Source organism: Abramis brama (assembly GCF_963993115.1).
Source record: "Abramis brama genome assembly, chromosome: 5".
Taxonomy (NCBI): Eukaryota; Metazoa; Chordata; class Actinopteri; order Cypriniformes; family Leuciscidae; genus Abramis; species Abramis brama.
In genome coordinates this window covers 48,117,829-48,138,170 of record NC_139967.1, presented here as the reverse complement: position 1 = coordinate 48,138,170, position 20,342 = coordinate 48,117,829, and the positions used below count along the sequence as shown (strand labels likewise).

Below are 20,342 nucleotides of genomic sequence, written 5' to 3'. Positions count from 1 at the left end.
CACATTTTCTCTCCCACATTATGTCTCCATCCACTCCTACTCTGTCTGTCTGGCAGTTTATTATAAAAATGAAATAGTGAATTATATAAACAGTGCATAATACACTAAGAAAGAGAACATTTAAAAAATGTAAAGAAATTAACCATTTTAAAACTAATTTAAACAATTTAATGTCAACACTCCACAGGTTCCATTGGTTAACATGGACAAACAATTACAACACTTCAACACTAAAGCATTAATGTTAATTTCTACATTTACTAATACATTATTAAAATGTTCTCTATCTGTATTGCTCATTGTAATTCAAAGTGCATCTATTAAGCTATTTTAAAGGCTTCTAATTTTGTTTTAGAGGTCTCCTATATTAGATTTACATGCATCATGCATGCAACACTTTAATTTTCTCATAATATACATTGCAGCTTAAGCTCTTTTCTCACAGTGTCTGAAACGTTTCGATGAAGCATTCGGTTTCTTTAAACCCCACCTTTCTGAGAACCTGCTCTGCTCTGATTGGTCAGACGGCCCAGTCTGATGCGATTGGTCGGCTCCTTGCAGTGTCTGTCGGAAACCAAATGCCCATTACCATATCTGAATTTTGCTTTTGATACATGCAAACAGTTTTACTGTATCAATTCGAGCCCGAGTCCTCATCCTTCAGAAGTGGATTTGATTTGTCAGCAGAAAACAGCTTCTTCTTGACATGTACAACACAAACCAAACTCCTCCACTCTCAGATACAACTACAGTGACTATGTTTACAAGCTGTCAATATTCGGGTTATGGTCGGGTTAAGGTCACTATTTGGGTTTCTGAAACATTCGGAATAACCCGTTTACATGCGTGAGCAGAGAGAGTTACTCCTGTATACATGGAATTTGTAATCAATTGGCAATATCCCGATGTAAACGGCGACGCACGGTTAGCGTCTGGACGTACGGACAACCTTAAGACGCAATATGCGTCATTTCCGATTCTTCTTCCTGTATCCAAAGACAACAACAACAGCAGCATCACGCGGATAATGAATAGTTCGGGGCAGATAGCGATCGCCTTTGTTTGCGCTTTCCTCCTCGCTCCACAAGTGTGGTGCTGTGCTGCGTCTCGCCATGTTTACCTCTACTTCTTGTTTACTTCCGGTATACTGCATGCGGGTTTATGTATGCGCCGTCTCTCCTCAAAAGACCAAGATTCCTTGCGAATAGAACATGCGCAGAACACAAATCAATGTTCCTTTTGATGGGGATATGCCGATACGCGTTTACATGAACAAATATTCAGGTTAGAAAAGGGGTACCCCAGGGATCATATCCGGGTTTTTAAAAACCGGGATATGAGCATATTCGGGTTTTTGCCGGTGTTTACATGGCCGTGCGCGACCGGGTTATTGCTAATATTCCGGTTTTGAACGGGTTATTGGCTGCATGTAAACGTAGTCACTGTTTCAGGGTCAAAGTTGACGTTGTTCACTGGCAGCCAGTGAAGAGCATAGACTGGCATTATGCAGATTTAACACAAACCTACGTAGGTTTAAGCAGGAATCAAGACTGAAATTACTGACGACTCGTTTCAAGCCGTTCAGAATCGCTTCTTTCCTTTGGGAGACAATAACTCCATTTATCTGCACTTTGATCTTTGCACATTCACAAACAACTATATTACACACTTAATCAAAGGTAATATCTGACAAAAAGCTAAATAGGAGCACTTTAAACAATGGGAACTTATTGTAAAGTGTTACTCAATTAAACAAGCAGCATCAGTTGAGCACATAATAGAGAACAATTTATTTCAATACAGATTAAGACTGAGACAAAAATAGTGATAATGAGAATATATTTAGTGATAAAGGGATACAGACTGTCTGTCTGTCTGTCTGTCTGTCTGTCTGTCTGTCTGTCTCTCAGTGTAAGGGTTTCCAGCAAGGAGGACGGAGGCATGCCGTGCCAAGTTGGCTCGAGCCTTCACATAAATTCCAGAGCTCCCCTTTGCTCAGCTCTGCTGATGTTGAAATGAGGGGCTGCAGAGGGGGACAAACACACACACACACACACACACACACACACACACACACCCCTAGCGTTCACGTGGCCTCGCGCACAGCCATATGCAAGTTTGTGCCACGCTGAACCCGCGATATCGTTATATTCCTCAGATACAATGAGACGAGCAATTTACTGTCTGTGGACAACCTAATTCAAACACAATATTGAGATAAGGAAAACCAAACACTATCTTTTGGTTCAGCGGAATCCAGCTAAAAAAACAATCAGTTGCACAGTCAGAAAGACAAACGGTTCATTCATGATGGTGCCTGATGGTTCCACACAAAAACAAATATCTCAAGCTGCCACACAGATGTGGCTCCTGCAGCAAATGTAGAAATAAACTCTCGGACAAAAACGTGCAATGCCTGATATTCTGAAAATGGTGCTTGTATATCACTAGCAGTCTACAAAGAGGAATCATACTTTAAAATAAGTCTCTTCTGCTCACCAAGGTTGCATTTATTTGATCAAAAAAATACAGTAAAAATGGGAATATTGTGCAATATTATTACAATTTGAAAATGACTGTTGCCTTTTATTCCTTTGATCAAAGCTGAATTTTCAGCATCGTTACTCTAGTCTTCAGTGTCACATGATCCTTCAGAAATCATTTTGATTTGCTGATTTGCTGCTCAATAAACATCTCTGAATGTTGCCTCATATTTTTGTAGAGACTGTTGCATTTTAGAAATTGCAAAAGAAATAGAAAATTCTATTGAAAATAGACAAATAGAAAAATCAAAAGAACAACATTTATTTGACATTTTCATGTCTTTACAGTCACTTTTGGTCAGTTGAATGCATGCTTTCTAAATAAAAGTATTAATTTATAAAAAATAAAAATAAAATCCTACTTAAGGGAAGACACCCCAGATGAATAGAAAAAAAAAAAAAAAACTAATAGATAGCATGAAAATTGCAAAGTTGATTGCTGACATTGAGACACATTAGAATAAATAGAATATTTAAGTTTAAATATGCAAAAATTATCTCATTAAATATGTGCTAATTTGCATATATTTCCAGAGGAGAAATCTGAACATTGGATAAAGCCAGATTCACAATTCTTGTTTCATTTTGTTGACATATTAGAGTCAAAGGCTTTTACAAAGGGGATTTTGGATATCTCTTTTTATCACTCCATTAATCAGAAAAAATTAATGGTTTTTACAGACACTATATCTTATCAAATCATTAGCAACAACAATACAAACCACCTAAAACACATCAAAACTTATAACAGCATTTATGGCCTTCAACTGAACAGTAAAAAACACAAACAGAATCACGTTGTCAGAAACATCAGCCAATGAGATTTCGCTTTTAGAGTTAAATGCCCCATTGTACTTTCACGATTGGTTGCTGATAAAAAGGAAATGACCATATTTGGATCCGACAACATTGTACAGGAGAGAGAGAGCTTTCCGCCGGTATATGTGAGACAGCGATCGCGGAGCGGCATGTTGATTTACAACGCCAACTTTTGTTGAATTTAGGAGAAATCTACAGACGCAAATAGACACAGTGTAGTAAAATAAAGACCTAAATGTGTTTTTTGGACTTTTTTTCACCACAAGTCTAAAAGAAGACACGTCATTGAAGACAAATAGCCCAAAATCTCAAAATTGACCAGTGAGAAGAAGAAAAAAAAACTTGATGTTTTTGCCTGCCGTGTCTCGCCTTAACCCAAACTTTTGAAAGGTAGTACATTTACCATTTTATTAGTTACATTCATTTTTCATAAACACCCTCTCTCTGGCCTTTGTGATCAAATAGGCCATTTTTGTGGTACTGTACCTTTAAGACTTCTACTGTATTTCTAAACACTCCCTGTTGTGATTGACTAACCATGTGAAATACATTACTTCCACTCACAAGTTTGCTTTCGGGTGTTTGTTGCGCTGAACACTGAATAGGTGTCATTGATGTGTATCAAGAGCAGTATTGGTGTCTATTTTACACTTATGAGACGCTTTGCATTCGTGTCTAAAAGTAAACTAAATTTCCCTACTGCTGTCTTCCAATGACGTAACCTTTCGTCAAACTCGACCATAAAAACAGAAACCGGAAAGCCTTCTATTATTAATAATACAGAACAGGAGAAGGTGCCAAGGCATCCTTCACAAATCTGTTAGTGTGTTCGTTTTGAATTAAATGTCTTACAGATTTTACAAGGATGTCATAATGCTAGTGATAAAAAATATCTTTGGCTCTGGAGGAAGTGAATAAAAGAGCCCAGCTAAGCTATTACTCCTAAAGTGCTGCTCTCAAAGATGCTTTTTCCCCCGGAGTGAGACATCTCGCAAAACCGTCAACCAAGACTGACGTACAGCATTGAGTGCGTGTAAAAGCGTGCCACACTTTTGTCGTAGCCGTTTGACAGATGGCTGTAATGAGCTGCTGATGCACTTACGGTTTCTCTCCACACTTACCAATACAGTTAAAGAACGGCTCCTTCTTACAATGGCCGGAGCAGCCGTCTCCATTCATAGTGTTCATATCATCACATTCCTCTCCCTGGGACCTGAAATAAATCAATGCATACATAATAAACATAATAATGATGATTTCCCTTGGTGGATATAAATCTATGTTGTTAAAAGCATGGACCTCCTCGTGCAGTAGATATATGACAGTCTGTTTTCAACAACTTTAAAATGTTTTGTTGAGGCAGTGGATGAGCCTCAACGTTAATGTGATGATCCTGTAAATCAGTAGTTCTCACTCGGAGGACCCACACTATCCAATAACTATCAAATATATTAACAGATTCTAGGAGAGCTGATATACAGTAAGTAAACTATTATTTAACCACAATTCATTTTTTGTGATTCCAGATTTTTCAAGAACTGTACGTTAATTAATAAAATCGTAGTTGAGGGGGTTCTTGTATGATTTTTGTAGCATTTTAATTAAGTTAGATTAACTCTTTCCCCGCCAGCATTTTTGAAAAAAGTCGCCAGCCAGCGCCAACTTTTTTGATAATTTTCACAAAATTTTCATGGGCCCCAGAATATTTTCTTGTAATATCTGAACATGCAATTTATCGAAATAAAAAACAGACCCTCTTTTAAACAACAACAACAAAAAAACATTTTATTCTAGCTTAATGCATTCTTTTTTTTAATCAAAACTTGAATGTGGGTCAGTTTCATAAAAAAGAACGATGATCAAAACACAGATGGAGTAGATCGAGTCCATCAACACCTCTAAAGCTTCACAGTCCTATAGCTCGTCCTGGGTCGACATTTCATTCAGTAACATTAGGCAGTTTTGATTTATATGCTAATTAATGTTGATGATTGCGTTATTTTTACAAATTCATATGATTACATATGCTATTGCTTGTTTCTGATTCTTCTTCACGTGTCTTCTGATCAGGAGATCAGTCCTCTTTCAGAAGATGCGTAATAGCGCCCCCTACCGTATAACAGTGAAAACCAGGAAATTTCCGTCAATGGCGGGGAAAGAGTTAATTAAGAGAATCAAGTTGGACTAATGAAGCTTGAGAACCATTGCTCTAAAGGCTGTGGAAACGCATCCAATCTCACCTCTGGATGAGACCGTCTCCACAGTACGGCGCTCCGAGGCGGTGTGTGAACAGAGGTGATGGCTCACTCTCGCTCCGACTGGAGATGGTTTGGACCTGGTATGTGTACACACCACCATACTCAACATCCCTGTGGAAAAATGCACACAAAAAAAACATCACACATCTGTCAGGAATGTACTTTTGCATTGAGTGGCAATATTTGTCACTAGGACTGATTCTTCTTAATGTCAAATACTTGTTTTAATGTAAAAAAATTAAATACTAAATCAAAATACTATAGGCTGCCTGCAACCAATAAAACTGTATCATCAAAAGCAATCTTTACGACAGTTGTAATAGATTTTGTTTAATTGTGCAGGGGTATTTTTTTAGTTATTCTGGTACCTTAAGTTGGCACCGCATAAAACCAAATAATCCCTAAAACTATGCCATTCATTTGTGCTGTGTGGCATTTACGACCCTGCATCTGTCTTAGGAGGGAGAGGTTATTATGTGAGTATAGGAGACCATAAGTCTGAGTGGACATCCATGACATGCGGAGTCCCTCAAGGCTCGATTCTTGCGCCACTCCTGTTCAACCTGTATATGCTCCCAATGAGCCAAATAATGAGAAAGAACCAAATCTCTTACCACAGCTATGCAGACGACACACAGCTCTACTTAGCCCTATCGCCTAATGATTACAGCCCCATTGACTCCCAGTGCCAATGCATTGATCACCAGTTTAAGATGTCTCTTCTTAATTATTTGCATACAAGCTGCAACTGTTTTCTTCATGCTTGATATATTTTTTTCCCTTAATTGTCTATGTGAATGAACTTAACTGTTTATTGTCTAATATCTAATGGTTGGATTGGGGAAGATATGGGTGGTTTTGGTGTGATGGAGAGCTTTTGTCTTTGTTCTGTTAGTATGTATGTATGTACACTCACCTAAAGGATTATTAGGAACACCATACTAATACTGTGTTTGACCCCCTTTCGCCTTCAGAACTGCCTTAATTCTATGTGGCATTGATTCAACAAGGTGCTGAAAGCATTCTTTAGAAATGTTGGCCCATATTGATAGGATAGCATCTTGCAGTTGATGGAGATTTGTGGGATTTACATCCAGGGCACGAAGCTCCCGTTCCACCACATCCCAAAGATGCTCTATTGGGTTGAGATCTGGTGACTGTGGGGGCCATTTTAGTACAGTGAACTCATTGTCATGTTCAAGAAACCAATTTGAAATGATTCGAGCTTTGTGACATGGTGCATTATTCTGCTGGAAGTAGCCATCAGAGGATGGGTACATGGTGGTCATAAAGGGATGGACATGGTCAGAAACAATGCTCAGGTAGGCCGTGGCATTTAAACGATGCCCAATTGGCACTAAGGGGCCTAAAGTGTGCCAAGAAAACATCCCCCACACCATTACACCACCACCACCAGCCTGCACAGTGGTAACAAGGCATGATGGATCCATGTTCTCATTCTGTTTACGCCAAATTCTGACTCTACCATCTGAATGTTTCAACAGAAATCGAGACTCATCAGACCAGGCAACATTTTTCCAGTCTTCAACTGTCCAATTTTGGTGAGCTCGTGCAAATTGTAGCCTCTTTTTCCTATTTGTAGTGGAGATGAGTGGTACCCGGTGGGGTCTTCTGCTGTTGTAGCCCATCCGCCTCAAGGTTGTGCGTGTTGTGGCTTCACAAATGCTTTGCTGCATACCTCGGTTGTAACGAGTGGTTATTTCAGTCAAAGTTGCTCTTCTATAAGCTTGAATCAGTCGGCCCATTCTCCTCTGACCTCTAGCATCAACAAGGCATTTTCGCCCACAGGACTGCCGCATACTGGATGTTTTTCCCTTTTCACACCATTCTTTGTAAAACCTAGAAATGGTTGTGCGTGAAAATCCCAATAACTGAGCAGACTGTGAAATACTCAGACCGGCCCGTCTGGCACCAACAACCATGCCACGCTCAAAATTGCTTAAATCACCTTTCTTTCCCATTCTGACATTCAGTTTGGAGTTCAGGAGATTGTCTTGACCAGGACCACACCCCTAAATGCATTGAAGCAACTGCCATGTGATTGGTTGATTAGATAATTCCATTAATGAGAAATTGAACAGGTGTTCCTAATAATCCTTTAGGTGAGTGTATGTATGTGAAGTATGTTTTCTTGAGGTCCCCTCGAAAATGAGATGTCACATCTCAAGGGGTTTTCCTCTTAACAATAAATTTGAATGAATTTGAATGATGAAGTCAACAGTTGGATGTGCCAAAACTTTCTTCATTTAAACAAAGACAAACCTGAAGTCATTGCATTTGGAAACAAAGATGAAGTTCTCAAGGTGAACGCATACCTTCACTCTAGGGGTCAAACAACTAAAAATCAAGTCAGGAATCTCGGTGTGATTCTGGAGTCAGACCTTAGCTTCAGTAGTCATGTCAAAGCAATAACTAAATCAGCATACTATTATCTAAAAAATATTGCAAGAATTAGATGCTTTGTTTCCAGTCAAGACTTAGAGAAACTTGTTCATGCTTTCATCACCAGCAGGATTACAGGATTATTGTAATGGACTCCTCACTGGCCTTCCCAAAAAGACCGAGCAGAACCTGCTGAGCAGAACCAGAACATATGAACACATCACACCAGTCCTCAGGTCTTTACACTGGCTCCCAGTAACATTTAGGATTGATTTTGAAGTATTATTACTGGTATATAAATCACTCAGTAGCCTAGGACCTCAATACATTGCAGATATGCTCACTGAATATAAACCCAACAGATCACTCAGATCATTAGGATCACATCAGCTAGAAATACCAAGGGTTCACTCCAAGCATGGTGCGTCTGCTTTTAGCTATTATGCTGGAACCAGCTTCCAGAAGAGATCAGATGTGCTCCTACAGTATCACATTCAAATCCAAAAGACTTCTGTTTAGCTGTGCATTTAAAGGGATAGTTCACCCAAAAATGAAAATTCTGTCAGTAATCACTCACCCTCATGTTGTTCCAACCGCGTAAGACCTTCGTTCATCTTCGGAACACAAATTAAGATATTTTTGATGAAATCTGAGTGCTGGATCACTTCTCCATAGGCTGCTAGGTGGCCGAAACTTGCTGGCCCAGAAAAGTTATTAAAGAGATCGTTAATATAGTCCAAGTGACTACAGTGGCTCAATCTTAAGTATATCAAGCGACGAGAATACTTTTTGTGCGCAAAAACAAACAAAAATAACGACTTTATTCCACTATTCATTTCCTTCTCTCTGGGCCTCGTAGTGTTTTTGCGCTGCGCGTCTGTGTTACACGTCATCACGCATCACACACATGACCAGCGTCGGCCAATAGTGAGCCTACGTGGTGACGTGTAACACAGACGCGCAGCGCAAAAACACTACGTGAACCAACTAGAGGCCCAGAGAGAAGGAAATGAATAGTGGAATAAAGTCGTTATTTTTGTTTGTTTTTGCACACAAAAAGTATTTTCGTCGCTTGATATACTTAAGATTGAACCACTGTAGTCACTTGGACTAGATTAACGATCTCTTTAATAACTTTTCTGGGCCAGCAAGTTTGGGCCACCTAGCAGCCTACGGAGGAGTGATCAGCTCTCAGATTTCATCAAAAATATCTTAATTTGTGTTCCGAAGATGAACGAAGGTCTTACGCGGTTGGAACAACATGAGGGTGAGTAATTACTGACAGAATTTTCATTTTTGGGTGAACTATCCCTTTAAAGAATGAGCACTGTGCCACTGTTCGTCCGACTGTTTGCACTGTATTTTAATTATTCTTTTTTATTTTGATTATTTTAATTACTTCCATGTAAAGCACTTTGAATTACCACTGTGTATGAAATGTGCTATATAAATAAACTTGCCTTGCCTTGTCTTAGACCAACAGTTCACTGGCTTTAAGGCAGGGATGTCTAAACCTGCTCCTGGATGGCCACTGTCCTCCAGTGTTTAGCTCAACACATCTGCCTGGAAGGTTCTGGAAGTTTCTTGATTGGCTGGTTCAGGTGTGTTTAATTGGGGTTGGAGCTAAACTCTCCTGGACAGTGGCCCATCAGGAGCAGGATTGGACACCCCTGCTTTAAGCCCTGCTGGTGTCCACCTAATGCACAATACAAGTGCAAATAGCTTCTAGCATAGCTCAGACACTTCCTAACAGTGGTCAATTAGAGCATTCTGATCATTCCTTGCTTAAAAAGTCAGGTTTAGGATGCTAAGACACCAGAGTTTACACTACAGGAATTCTGTCTATCCGACCTAGCTCCTTCTACACCCTGAAAACGTGTAGTGCTAGTTTAGTGCTGATTCTAAGCACATGAGCTATCACTTTGAACTATCAGCTGGTGGTGGTTGAGATCAGAGATAAGGGACATCTGATCTTGTGTCAGTCTGAAGAGGAAAGTGGATCTATACTCAAGCTGAACCATGTGGGATGTCATGAGGGATGAAGTTGTGCTGAGACAATGTAACCAAAACTTGCTCAGTAAGCACTGGGCTTTGAGGAAAGGGTCACGGCGTTCTGGGGGCGAACGATTGCGGTGGCTGATAACCAGCAAAACAGGCCAGACAGAGGACACCTGTAAACCCTCAGAGGACACCTGTAAACAAGCACAAGTCGCATTTTCAACACGTCTCTGAGTGAATTGGAGGGTTGTCCACCTCAAATGAGTCTTGGAGGACATCTGCATTTGGTCAGTAAAACTGTATGAAGTGATTGAAAGTAGATAACCTCTCATCTATGCTACTTAGAAGATGCCAAGATTTACTGCAGGCCCTTCATGGGAACCAAGTGAAAAAATAAGCACACTTTAGCTTACTTTTTTAAAAAGACTGTGAACTTCAAGTGCACATTTAATGCAATTAAGTGCACTTCTTTATAACAAGGGAGGGAGGGGGCACTCAAAGCCATTGTTAAACAGTCAACAAATATACACACATCTGTGACTTTACTCAGCAGTCATAAACAGCTAAACTGTTGCACTCCTTAAGTAAAGTCTAAACAAATCCGACCACTAGAAAGACAAAGAAAGCCATACACACAAAACATCCATCTACATTTTTTTTCTACACTCATATCCACTAATATTGTAAACTACAACCCACCCACAAAGCTACAAAACAGCATGTGTATTAACTACTAGACAGGAACCCCAAGTCTCTCAGCTTTCCATCTCCAAAACTACACCTACACAGGTCATTAATAAAAGAGCCAACATGAGCGAGAGGAAAATACACAAAGCCTTCATTATTTGCATTTACGTTGGACACGTTCCCAGAGAGAAACGCAAGCACATCTCTGCTGATTAACAAAACAACACTGCCAAATTACCAGAGTGCCACGGATATTACGTTTATTACGAACGCCGCAGGTTCACCTGAGGCCAAGTGTGTTTGTGCTGCCATCAGCAGAGTTATAAGGTGCCTGTTCTAATGGGCAGGGAAGCAGTAACGTTTAATAAGAGGCTAAACAAATCATTCAAATTAGCACTTGACATGAATGACACCGGCAAGAGGTTTAAGCTGCAATTTTCCTGTGTTTTGGAAAAGGGAAAAACGTCTGTGAAAGTCCCATTAAATGAAACAGAAAACACAAATAATACTTGCACAGAGAAAAGCAAATTACACAACACGCAGTAAAAGGCACGTACACACATAAAGCTGAGATTTCAGTACGTTGAAAGAGGTTTAAAACGGGAAAACTTCTTTGAACAGCAGAAATATTCCATTGTTTCGATTTACAGTAGATCTATGCCACATTAAAAAGTTCATATAAAATAAAGGCCATTTAACTAAGTCACTTGTTATCTTCAGTGTAGAAGTTGTATATGCTACTTTAAATAAGCAATGTAATAATGTTCAATTACATAACTCTTTACTATAAATACTGTGCGTGCTCAAAAAATGAGTGAAAGGGATGGAGAATAGTTGCAACACCCCACATTTTTCTGGAACAAAGCAAAGTTATTTTAAACATGTTCAGGTGTGTAAATGAATGCCAGGCTGATTGGCTGTGATTTCTATCTCATGACGCAACATTTTCACTTTAAGGAGAGACTTAAAGTAAACTTGTCATATCGCACCTGGTTAGGCCACAATGTAAAATGACATGGCATTTAAGCGACAAATATTACACCTTAACCAGGGTGCGAAATATGGGGGGTCCGGGGGGGGGATGAGGGTCATCCAAACAACTTTAGCCAATGCAACCTCCTATGTCAGTGTTGCTTTACGAATACTATAGCATATCGGATTATCAAAAATTGTTAAGTGTGTGCGTTTGTGTTGTCATGTAGGCTATAGACTGATTGTCTTGGCTTGCATCCATGAAATATTGTAATGTTATAGGCCTACTGCATTTTGAGGAAATTTAGATCGGTATTGCACAACAAGCAGGAGATGGGGACCCCCCCGAATATTGACAGGTATTTCGCACATTGATCTAAACCCTGTTTTGCTGACAGACACTTTTAGGCGTGAAAACGAAACCTGCAAGATGCCAGATGCAATGTGAAGGCTGTAGCATGTGTTGTTGAACGAGGTTTCCGGGATGAGTCGGGCCAGTTGCCACACAGAGAGCACAGCACGTGTCAAACCGATTTTCACAATATACCTTATTCCAGACCAAAAGTTCAAATGAGGCTTCCTTAATATTGTCTGCCAAGATCAACAAGTCAGCATTCAGTCTGGACAAAAATAAGAGTGTTCATGCAATGAGGAAAAAATGGAAAGACAACAAAATTAAGTAAAAACAGAGCAAATGTGTGGAAAAGAAGACATAAAAGAGATTTTAGGGAAGGCAACTCTTGACATTGTTTGAAGGGCACTTTCACAGTATGATACGTGAAAATTTAAATCCTTGATTTCAAACTATAGCACTATATCCAGTTGGCCGCTATGTCATATGCATATTCATATTCCTTTTGATTCATATTTTGTATTTATTTAATTGTGAAAAATACTATAATGTGATTACAGAATCAAGAAGTCACCATCTAAGGCAGGGATGGGCAACTTCGGTCCTGGAGGGCCACTGTCCTACAGAGTTTAGCTCCAACCCTGAAAAAAACACCTGCCTGTAATTTTCTAGTAATCCTGAGGAACTTGATTAGCTTGTTCAGGTGTGTTTGATTAGGGTTGAAGCTAAACTCTGTAGGACAGTGGCCCTCCAGGACCGAAGTTGCCCATCCCTGATCTAAGGTATGAATATACATATATTACAGATTTTTTTTTTTTAATCAAGCTCAAATTATTTTTTTTAAATTGTTTATTTCTAATTTAGTAAATATTATGTAAAATATTGTTTAGCAATTGTTATGCATGTGTTTTTATGATCTTTAAATTCAATAGTGTGATATCATATACATCAACTTATATCAGCCTCCCCGCTCTCTAAGATATCGGCATCAGCCATAATTTTTTTTTTAAAAATCAATATCGGCCGACCACTAGACTATAGTATATGTTGCGTTGATCAGTGAACAATATGTAACTGTGCTAATGCCAACGCATTACTAAGCTAAGGAAAAACACACCCTTTATATATAATACTCAAATATACACCCTACAGAGCGTTGAGCAGTGTTGCTGCCCTGGATTGAAAGTTAACATGTGCAGTGCGGAAGTGCTGTCTGACAAACTGGAAAATGCATTTTAAATTTCAGCTAAAAAATGTTCAGATCATTATGTAATTGATAATTGCTTTCACTTCTGAGTCAACATGCTTATCCCTATGGATAACAAGGTTCCACTTCCTATTGCATAAAAAGACATCTGCCTCCAGACTTTCTATGTTACACATGTGCTGAGGTGTTGAAGAAAGAAGTCTCAGAGAATGGCATCATCGTCTGCTCAGCCTCCACCCTTCAACAGAGCTTCATCTGTGTCTTATTAATGCATTGTATCATTGTATCCTCAACTGTTCTGAACTGGTGCAGCTGATGATATGTCGTATGATGTCATGTGAGCCAGACACTCTTGACAGATCAACAGGCCCGCCAATATGCTTATGGCATTAATATATGTTGATGACATGGCGTGAAATAAGTTAACATGTCAACAGAATTGCACTTGCAGTCCATCGGTCAAACGCTGACTCAGTTAAATGTGTGATGCTACCATCTGTTTGCACCTCAGAGCATTCTCTGTGTTTAATTTATAGGAACTGTGTTGAAGTTATAGACAGGAGAGAGAATGAGAGAGGAAGAGAATGCTCAGGAAAGTTTCACATTCAGACAGTACTTCGTTTAATAAAAAGCCAACCTGGAATTCTTGACCAAAAAGAGACTCAATACTTGTTGGAAGACTTCCACAGAAACACATCAAGACTTATGAAGTGCTCGAAGACAAGAGAAAGCAGGAGATTCAAGTGACCTCCTCAAGAGAAACACCATACGCAAGCAACACAAGTGTTTTCTGCAAAAGAACAGACAAGGTTTAGTTGTTTTCTGGGAAAACGGCTACTGATGGTCTTAAATGAGATGCCCACATCTCACCAGGCTGTCAGGAGTTCTCACTAAACAATCTACGTTTCAAAGAATTTTAATTCCACCAGTGCCCGCATGTAGTCATATTTCCGAAACCACAGAAGATTTGGTTTTCCTTGTATTTCTATGGATTCAGTTGGGGATGATAATACTACAGTAATAAAGTGAATGCACCAACGAAGATAAATCATTGGTTGGGTTATCCCTAGTTGTTCTGGTTGATAAATTATGTCAATCACATATAAAGCAGATCAACTTATAGTGGTGAATTTAGAGAGAAACTCCAACATTTCCACAGTGCAAATCTTCCTTCGGAACATGACTTCGGGTAAACAGGGATTACTGCGGTCAGCTATGACGTCAAAAGCTCTACAGCGGTGTATAACACATGCACATTCCCTATGCAACTTGCAACTGGTTTACATATAATCTAGGCCAAATTCTTGGAACGTTTTGGTCCGAAACCAATTAGGAGTTAGGAGGATCTTCAAGGAAACGTGAAAGTTGCCTACAGAAGTGGTTATAAAATAATCTTGTTCCAAAGGTCACCTTGCTCCAAAAGATCTAGTGGATCTAGAGTTGACTTACTCTCCAAAATCTAGAAAGTCAGTTGGCTTCCATGCAATTTGCTATTAAATGTACTTATCCTGTAAGCTGGATAAAGCAATTTCCCAGTGAGATTAAGGACTATGGGGCACAACTTCAAACCAATGTAATCATTGCATTATTAACTGGTAGGAGGGTGGAGCTTCTGGAATGCCATAACCAGTGGACTTGACACAACCGTGTCATGAGGTGAGAGTCTTAGACCAAGGGGGACCTGGTTCCAGGAGGCTGGGGCCCCTAAAGCGGATGAGTTGGCCAGTTGTCTTGGCCTCTTTCTCATTGGCAGGGGGGTCCTGTCAGCTCAAAGCAGGGGTGCCCTTTGAAGCCATGAGAGCAAAGAGGGCCAGGTCAGGAAGGGGAATAGCAGATGGCTGGGGGGGTTCTGAAGGCCAGTGTCACACACATGCAGGGTCAACCCAAGAGTGATTTACTTCTATATTCCAGAGCTTCAACACTACTCTCATATTTCTGAACAGACCTTAACATTCCATATTACATAAATCCAAAACCGAAGGCTTTCTATTTAAATTAACGAGCGAGTGCCAAGTGAGAGAGACATGGGTGACCCAAATTAGGTAGAGGTGTCAGAACATATTTACCAAAGATCAATATCTCTCTTGGATCAGAGCTGAGGTAATGAATGCATTCAGCATGGGAACTCAGAAGAAGTGATTATAATTGATTCAGATCTCAGAATCAACGTCACTCAGAAAACAGACTCTCAAAGCCAGCTGTGAGTTGACCACAGTTTACTTGAGCCAAAACCTTACCTACCTCAGATCAAAAACATGTCTGCTTTATTCAGCTACAGTGTAGCGAAGAAAAAAATCCTTTAAGGTGGAAAAAGTGGGAAAAAGTGCCTATTAGATGCATCTGCAAACCTGCACCATGCTGAGTTGCATGTGTTTATACTAGGTATTAAACGTGGCTGCAGGTGGAAAGATTTGGTCAGTGGAAGAAACTGAATATTTGCTAAATAAGCTTTTCTAACATATAATCGAGGCAAAAACTGCTGTCATGCTTGAGGTTAGTTGCAGTGACAGATGAAATTAGGTGGCTTTCTCCGTTTCTGAACGCGACAACTGATGCAAGATGTTTTGTTCGGAATAGATGTGATGCACATGTAAATTAATGCAAAGTTTAAGGTACTACATTTGGTTTGGATTAATTTGGATTGATGAATTTCTACAGTAAACCAACAGTATTACAACTAACCCCATGTTACAACCATCCCCGATCTCCTCTACTATAAAATTGGATGCAGGTGTGCAGAAAACATTCTGCACTTTGTTGCTCACAAAAAAAATAAAAAAAATAGAAGGGTCAGCATTACTGAAAAAATTGTCTGTGCAAAGATAATCAATGCTGGTAGCAGATAAATCTTGGACCTGCACATTTTCCACAACTATTGGAAACACTCTGGAACGTTGTGCTACTATATCAGTGGGTGGAAAGCTAAACCCTTAAGTTCACATGCATCCAGAAGTGTCCAATACAGAAACGCTGACCAGAGACCCAGTATCTGGCCTTAAATGGGGAAGCGTTAGTGTAATACTGCCCAAACCAGAGGTGCCCAGTCGAGGCCAGAACAACCTCAAGACGGCAGAGCATGTTAACTGGCATTCTGAAGCCAGGCGCTGGACTGAAATCAACCAGCAGCTGCATCCTTCTCTTTGTTTCTCTTGGCTTCTTTTGAGAATTGAAAAAGTACAGAGACACACCGCAATATTTGAGCAGGGATTTGCTGTGCCTTATACTGACCAGGCACATTTCACACTCCAACTTTGAATTACGTTACTTTTGTTCTATGGTAAAACAGTTCCAAATCAAAGACAAGTTCCAAAGTCAATATGACTTTTTTCTGGCAGGACAAGAGTATCTAAATGCTAGCCAGGACCTAAAATCATGTAATGACAGAAAATAATTAACCAGGAATAAAGCAATGTTTTTTTTCAAAGAACTGTTACCATCTTCACAGTAAGGGCAACATTCATTAATTCATCAGGTGTAAATGAGCAATTTGTTACAGCATTATTGAATCCAAAAGACTCACCTATCCACGTATTTCCGTATCGAGTCCCTCAGGATGATGCCCTTGGGTGCGTGCATGAATGGCGGCTGCCGTAGGAGCCGATAGAGCAGCGGCTCGCATTCTCGACACAGAGGACAGTCAGGTTTGGACGTGAGCAGAGTGGCATCAATTTCCAAATGTTGCTCCATGGTGAAAAACTGCACTCCGTACACCTTCTCGTGCACATCCAGCTTGATGGTCAGGGGTGTGTCGCAGAACAAATTGCTGGGACCCAGAGACAGGTTGTTGCCACTTATAGTCAATAAGATGATATTGTGGATGGCAGGCAGAACTGTTTCCTCCTGGGATGAGAAGGTCACCCACACCGTGAGCGAGTCAGGGATAACCGGATGAGCAAACTCCAGCTGTAACATGCAGCCTTGCAGAGGGCAGGGAGGCGGCACCATGCCCAGATCCATGCCGTTATGTGGACTCCACGTGCGGACGCTGGGCTCGCATGCCTGCTCCACATCTGGTGGTCCTAAGAAATGCATCAATTGCATTAAAATCTATTCGAGTATTTCAAATCAATGTTCAGTTTGAGAGAGTTTTAACTTGTGGTACGCTGTCTCTTTTACAATATTCCTTTACCAGTTAATGACAGGAAAGGCTACTGTTTACGATACAGATAAAAAAATTAAGCAATTCTTTTGTTCTTGTAGAAGGGGGACTAACTTGAGGCTTCATGATTTCTATAGTTTATCTTGTTCAGCGAAAGAATAATTACTCTACGGCACCCAAGCCAAGCTTTTGCAAACAGAGAGCCTTAAATTTCATGGATATGATCGCTTCCTATTGCATACAAATACTGAATAAAAAAATAAAATGAATCCAGTCTTAGAAAAAGAAAAATGCAAAAAAGTATACCTTTAGGGGTATGACCTCTTGTCAATGTGGTAGTACCCTTACAATGACAACTTTTTACCTTATTTACCCTTAAAAGTTCATAGTAGTACTGAAATGGACCTTCCAGGGGTTGACATAGTTGTCTTTTTTAAGGGTACTACCCCAGTGACAAGTCATTGTACCCCTAAAGGTACAATTGTTGCAGATGTTTTCTGACAGTGTACAGAGCTGATGTAGTAAACATTTCAAGGAAACATTGCATCATATTATCAATAAAATAAGACCAGTAACCCAGTACTGTGCAGTATCTGAAGTGGAGCAAGAACAGTAAATCACAAGGTACAGCAGAAAAAGGAGTCATGCACAATGAGAAACGCAGTCACACACTTGATGCATGTTGTTAAATCTTGTCTGTCCATTTCTCCTCCACATTCTCTCTCGTTTCTGTGGCAAGAACCAGAAATCCGAGCGACCTGAGGATGAGGCCCGCACAAGGCTTTCGATTTCAGCCTGGCAATTACCTCTCATGTGCTGCAGTCCAGCCATATTTGGAGTCAACAGCAACTCATTTTACGGGGAGTGACGTACCCCAACATTCATCAAATGTGGGGAGAAGCCAGGGCACTGTAGACAGTGTGTTCTCCTGCTTTTCCTTTGTGCACTTCCAAACTGGAAACAGCAAACTCCATTTGCTAACCTCATTTCTGGGCAGTGCACAAAATTCCAGTGTTTAATCAACTGAGCACTGAGTTTTTTGGCTTTCCAGGCCACATCATCTCAACACGTTTATTATTGTGAGTATGTGTGTGGCCAGAATAGAAGTAAACATACAATAAAAATGTCTTCGATACCGCAGGTTTACGTTCTAACCTTGCTTACGCTGCATTTGACCGGCCACAGAACTTTTCAAGATGGGAGCATATCTTCTTGCAAGCACATTTAAAAAAGAGTGCCTAAACGGCTGTAATGAATGTATTCATCAGGTAGTCATTTCACAAGTTGAATAACTGTCATCTTTTATCCAAATGACTCCATGGTGGACTAATAACCCTGTCCCGGAGGTATTCAAGTCAGGGTTCAGCCGCCACAGCAGCGGTGGGATGATTTTCAAGGTGACCTGACAATTCGCCCATGAATTAGTGCCTTGCATTTTCACTTGATTAGCTAATACCATCAGGGTATTAGCTTGTCTAGGAAAGTGCTCATTCATGGAAAAAAAGGGAAGGTCGGGTGGGGGGGGGGTGGCGTTATATGGCTGAAAACATCCCGCTTAAGGTAATTGCAGTGCATTGAACTGTGAGCACAGGTTTGCTCCAGTACGATGATGGAAAAAGCCTAGTGAAAACAGCTGAGGTCAAGCTGAGTAAATGATACTGATAAACAGTAAACAGATTCTGACTGAAGTGAGCTGCATATTTCCTGAAGCCATGTGACTGATAGTGACCAGGATTATAAACTCAAATTAAAGCCATAAATAAACACCCTTATTCTTCACTTGAGATAAAATAAAAGTTAACTGAAGTAAAGTAAAGTAATATATATATATATGTTTATGTTCAGTTATTTCACTTAATGGCAATGAAAATGACCTAATAATTGTCATGAAAGTGAAATTACTGAACCTAAATATACGATCTTGATAAAAATGCTCATTTTAGAAGAAAATTTCAGATGGCACTTAGAGGTTTTTGCATCTGAAGTCTTCATATATACAGTATATATACTTGTTTAAGTAATAAAATCTTTAAGTTTATATATATACATATATATATAAACATCTTTAAGTTTATATATATACATATATATATATAAACTTAAACATTTTATTTTAGCCAGTTGTCAAGTCAACATTTCTACTTTGCATTTCCTATAACAATGTACTAAGAGATATCTAAAACTGAAGTGAAAATGGATTTTGGATAGTTTGAAAAGCACATGTGGAGAAAATACTCTTAGGGGATTCATGCCTTCACCACCAAACTTGGTCAACATAATAAATCAAATGTAATGCCATATTATAACCACTAGATTGCCAACTAATATAGCCCTACATTTAAACAGGGTTGTACAATACCTTGCTGCTGAAAACAATGTTTTCAGACATAATTACTTCCTTTTATAAGGTATTGTATTTGGAAATATACAGTGCTATGCATAAGTTTAGACCAACCCGATCTCACAGGAAAACGTACAAATTCTACGAGGTGGCTAATTCGTACGAATTCATACGACCTCACTCGTACGAATTAGTAAAATATTACTAATAGTTTTTGCAAAATCGTACATATTTTACGAATTGCCCAATTCGTATGAATTCATACGAATGACCTACCCCTGACCCCGCCCCTAAACGTGGGTTTAGACAAATCGTACAAATTCGTACGAGTGAGGTCGTACGAATTCATACGAATTAGCCATCTTTTTATCATTCGTACGAATTCGTACGAATTGGTCGTGAGATAGTGTTGGTTTAGACACCCATGCTAAAGTTGACTAAAAAGAGGAATAAAAAATCATCTTTTGGAAATTGAACTTAATGCCTTAATTAAAAAAATTAGGAAAAATCCAACCTTTAAGGACACCAATTTTCTTTGTGAATGAATAATGTATCGTAAATAAATAAATGTTCTTCCTTAAAATACAGGGTGCATAAGTCTGGACACCCCTATGTTAAATTCCCATAGAGGCAGGCAGATTTTTATTTTTAAAGGCCAGTTAC

The 20,342-nt window shown here is 39.6% G+C and overlaps 1 protein-coding gene across 1 annotated transcript in view; it reads right to left on the bottom strand.

Moving 5' to 3' along the window:
* pappaa (pregnancy-associated plasma protein A, pappalysin 1a) overlaps positions 1-20,342 on the bottom strand; it is a 106,522-nt gene that overhangs the window by 64,826 nt on the left and 21,354 nt on the right. Inside the window, exons 8-10 of the mRNA XM_084114363.1 lie at positions 16,760-17,258; positions 5,603-5,731; positions 4,484-4,575 (exon numbers count right to left, since the gene is read on the bottom strand). Of these exons, the coding sequence (XP_083970489.1) occupies positions 4,484-4,575; positions 5,603-5,731; positions 16,760-17,258 (720 nt within the window). The remainder of the gene's footprint in view (positions 1-4,483; positions 4,576-5,602; positions 5,732-16,759; positions 17,259-20,342) is intronic.